This window comes from Agrilus planipennis, unplaced genomic scaffold, assembly GCF_000699045.2.
Source record: "Agrilus planipennis isolate EAB-ADULT unplaced genomic scaffold, Apla_2.0 scaffold73, whole genome shotgun sequence".
In the NCBI taxonomy this organism is placed as follows: Eukaryota; Metazoa; Arthropoda; class Insecta; order Coleoptera; family Buprestidae; genus Agrilus; species Agrilus planipennis.
The window spans coordinates 1,179,629-1,184,413 of NW_020439682.1; the positions used below are offsets into that span (position 1 = coordinate 1,179,629).

Here is a 4,785-nt window from a genome sequence, read left to right on the forward strand (position 1 = left end):
TAGGATCTAAGATAAACTTAATTAATATTTTTAGATGTGTGGGTATGTATAAATACAGACTCATTCAATCTGTTTTGATGTACAATCGAAATTATATAAATATTATTGCATTGAATTATCTTAGATCCTACAATCACTTATTCATCATACTGTAGCACGACTACTACCTTAAGCCGATCCTGTAAATTTTCCCATTTTATGTAGGTACAAATGACAAGACAAACATGTTGTCGATCGTCTCATTTTATTCGATTGATTCTTATGAAACGTAGGTGCAGGTCTCGACGCACCTGTGGAGGACGCGTGTTTAGAGAGTAAAGACAGAATATCTTCCGTTTGTAAGAACGAGAAAAACGATATGCCTTTAGTGTGCATTATTTATTGGGGACTTTGCCTTCTTATTTCGACTATACTATAGTACAAACTACAACTATAGACAAATGTATCGCTTCAAATTAAAAAAGGAACTCAACTACCGATTTGCGGAAGGCCAGTAGTTCCGCAGTCTTTTTCAATGAACGTCGAATGCTATTACCAAACAATCAAATGCTAAAAGAAAGTTAAATATAATAACTGTTTCAAATAAAATAAATCAATAGCTGTAGGCATTATTTTACATATCATTTGATTATGAAAATTGATGCATATGTATACTGTATCGTAGTTATATCGAGAGGATATTGGAAAAAACTTTCATTTTTTGTTATCCGTGTAATTTAGTAGTATATCGTAAAAATTTGACGTTTCTGTTTTTTTTTTTTGTAGTTCAGCCCTCGCCGCCACAAATTTTCGATTCTAAAGGCAGAGAAGTTGTTGACGAAGCAGGGCCGTTTCTGGAGGGTCAGGAACTGTTCCTGTCATGCCAAGTTACCGGAGGTAAATTTGTTATTCAAATTAGGCTCCTTAGTTTAGCTCATTATTTATCTTTTTCTTCCCCGTGGAGGTTGCGTCTTACTTAGAATGTTTAAATTTATTCACCCGCTGTTTTTGCTGATCCGGACTGATCGAAGTATAATATATTGAACAAACAAAATAACAAAAATACTCTCGCTGTTTTTCAATAACTAGAATACAAATTTCCCGTTTTTCGCATAGTTTCGTTAACACACAATAAAGAAAATACAAGCGACGAGATAGGTAACATTTTGAACCAATACTTTCTCCTAAGTTTATTACCTATACATAGTGATTACTGAAAAAAAATGAAAATTACTTCAATGGATTTTCCGATAAGAAGTCACAATTATCGTTAAAAAGTTTATTATTCTTATTATTATTTTTATATCCTCATACGAATAAGACATAAAAATATTTTTCTTAATAAAAATGATAATAAATTGCAACCTCTTTTAATAAATTTTACGAAAATTTAATATAATGGATACCTACTTTTGTGACCCTTGCATAATTCGTAGATAATATTTTACAGGTTTTAAAAATAAGAACTATGGAGATAAACAAAACAACCAAATTGCTTTTAAATACAATAACATGCTAGGCTTTGACAGTCGAAAATCATGGTAGAATTATGATTCGGGACGAAGGACAGTGGTCTAAATGAACCTGTAGGTCCAGACGTTTCGTTGAAAACTGCGGCTGACATCTTCAGTAGTAGGTATGGCATTGACAACGTGAGAGGTTGTATCTCGAAGTCTCGGTAGCGACTAATAACTGACGAAACGTTTGAACCTGATAATTCAATCCGAGTTGTAATTCTGTAATTCTACCTTGCGTTTACGTGTTCACTTAAATGTGACATTAAGTCTTCAATTGTTTCATCCTACTGATCCTTTTTCAAGAACGAAGAGCAGTTGATAGAACCCTTGAAAAAGACTACGCGAGATAAAAATGTTCAGTCTCTCAGAGTCTCTGAAAGCGAGACTCGAGTCTCTCTGGTGTTGCTGAGAGAGACTGTCGAGAGACTCTCAAAAAAAACTGTTTAGCGTCTCTGAACGAAAGACTCGAGTCGCTCATAGAGAAATCCTCATTTCGTATCCAGTCTCTGAACGAGAGACTCGAATTTCTGAACGAGAGACTCGAATCTCTTAGTAAGTGGTGTCTCGATAGGCATGGTTAAAAAAGTTCAACATATTTCAGAGATCCCAGTCTTTCTACGAGAGACTAGAGTCTCTCAATTTTTCACTTTTATTTCATCCAGTCTCTCTGTGAGAGACTCGAAACTCTGAATTAACAATTTTATCGTTCGAGACTCTCATACACAGACTGTGAGAGATCCATAAAAACACCTATGTATTAACTGAGAGACTGCGAGAGACGCTCTCAGAGGCGCTGAAAGACTCTGAAAGACTCTGAGAGACTGAAGAGAGAGTCAAAATTTTTATCTAGCCTAAGTAAGCCAAAACTATTATAAGTGTGTTGTCAGAACAAAATAAATAAAGATATCAATTGATCTTCTTTTCAAATGAATCTTTTCTTTCTCTTACTAAATTAAGAACATTATGCTGGGATAACGCTTGGGCGTTGTGTCGCCGAAAACGTAAATGGTATCAAGGGGGTTAAAAAAACTTTTAGTTAATGGCGTTTGCAGGTCGACCGCCTCCTTCGTTAACGTGGTGGCATAACGGCACCATCTTAGACAGCGTGGTGGATACGTCTAGGGAATCCTTTACTACAGTGAATCAGTTGACTATAAGCAAAGTAGAACGGTCCCTACGGGGAAACAAGTTGGAATGTAAGGCAACATCCGCTGAAATTGCCGGAACTCTAAATAAAGATGTCAGACTTGTGGTCTACCGTAAGTAAATTAATATATGTATAGTTTACCGCAGGATAACCGTCCACTTAACGTATATTTACACATAATACACAGTTTGGTTAATAAATTGTTAGATTTAGAAAGCACTTGCATGAAAAAATTAATTTAATCTTTGACATAAAATAGCAAGCTGAATAAAAGGAGACAAAGACTGGATTTTAGTGGCATTCGGTGATGATTTTTAAATTTTAGATTTGTTTTTATTTATTGACGGATATTTTTTCGAAACAAAAAACGCTTTTCTAAATATCCACAATCATGTTTAATTTTGAAAAGTCCTCAATTACTTAAATTAAATTTTGACGAGTGGTACCACTGCTGATAGTGACTTATCGGACGTTTAAAGACTATTTGACCAATTGAAACGCAATCGTTCAATAATTCTATAGTAAGCCATTGGTATATAACCAAATTTTTTCATGTACTTGAAGATTATTATACATATCTATCTAGGCGATGGTGTACAAATTAAAAGGTACACAAAAGCGATATTAATTCAGTGATTGTTGCGGTCTGTTCTTGATTTGTAAAGTATCTATTTACCCTTGTTAATTTTTTGATATGATTTGAAAATGCCCACTTAATTAGGGGTTGAATCCGAAACGGGCAGATACATTATTGCGCCCGTTGATGTTAACCCCTCTATACGAACAAATAGGTAACGCGCACGGTGGCTTACACATTTAATTTCCACCTTTGTTTTCATTCTATCATGTTACGAACGGTTGCCCCAGCATTGAAAACAAAACAAAACAAAACAGAACTAAACTAAATTGCGCCTCTATCTTCCTAACGGGAACAGTAACTTCGACGTGGAATTTCAATTAGAATGAAAATTAACGCCAAGTTTTTTACATGCTCATTGTTGTTTGTTTCCCAATTTGAATGAAGCAGTTCAATGAATTGAAAACCGAAATATTCGAACGCTTTTTTATGTTATCGATTCAAGATTTTCATACATGGGAAATTAAGAAAATATTATTTGTAATTAGTTGAAACACTCAATTGATTCATCACAATCTTTTGAAGTAAATTACGACAACAGTCGACGATTTTATTATTGGTTTTGGTACTTTTGTGTTAAGAATTTGATAATTTTGGCATACAAATTTTAAAGGGGTAAGATTAGATTTTTTTTGTGTCATAATCAAATTAATGAGCGTCAAGATTTGTTGTTCTTCAGTTATATAACAGATAGCGGGCATAAATAGTGGTGTTGAAGACGTTCTGGTTCATGATAACAGAAAAGTAGAAAATAATTTGTTGAATTGGGTTAGAAATTAAAACCTTGATGATGAATATATAGTTGTTGATCAAAGGGTACATGACCCAAAGAAAACTGTCAATACGAAATTTCCGTGACTAATAAAGCTTAACATGTGATAAGATGATCGATATTGATATGTTCGTGATTCTCATGAATGAGATACCAGAAGCATACAATTACTTTTTATGACTGTCGACTTTTATTATATGAGCACCTGATGAAGTGCTAATAGAACACTAAACGTCCTGAAATAAAAAGATTTCGTCTTGATAGTTTTCTTTGGATCATAACAACCCTCCGATCAACAACTACATATATATATAAAATAATTGTGTTTCTCTTACAGTGAGGCCAAGCAAGGTGAAGATTGTTACACCGAATGCGTTAATGTCTGTCAATAAAGCTCATACCGTGAAATGCGAAACATCAGGCTCTTATCCGCCTGCCAAACTCACGTGGCTATTGAATGACAGGCTCATTACAAATACGGATATTACGGTAAGAATTGACCCAAACATTTACAGAAAATACCACAAATGGCGCGCTAAACGCCATCTGTAGTACGTTATGGTAACTTGCATATCACGTTAAGGTTAGCTACGCCGAGATTCGTTTCAGCAAGTAGATATCCATATATTTAAATGGACCTTGTTGGAGCATACGTAATCCTAAAATGTAGCATCGTACTACAGATGGCGTTTACCGCGCCATTTGTGGTATTTTCTAAAACGCGCTGTTAAGA

At 34.6% G+C, this 4,785-nt stretch overlaps 1 protein-coding gene across 1 annotated transcript in view; it reads left to right on the forward strand.

The window, feature by feature from the left end:
- LOC108732380 (hemicentin-1) overlaps positions 1-4,785 on the forward strand; it is a 65,354-nt gene that overhangs the window by 36,796 nt on the left and 23,773 nt on the right. Inside the window, exons 4-6 of the mRNA XM_018463147.1 lie at positions 766-876; positions 2,549-2,755; positions 4,390-4,541. Of these exons, the coding sequence (XP_018318649.1) occupies positions 766-876; positions 2,549-2,755; positions 4,390-4,541 (470 nt within the window). The remainder of the gene's footprint in view (positions 1-765; positions 877-2,548; positions 2,756-4,389; positions 4,542-4,785) is intronic.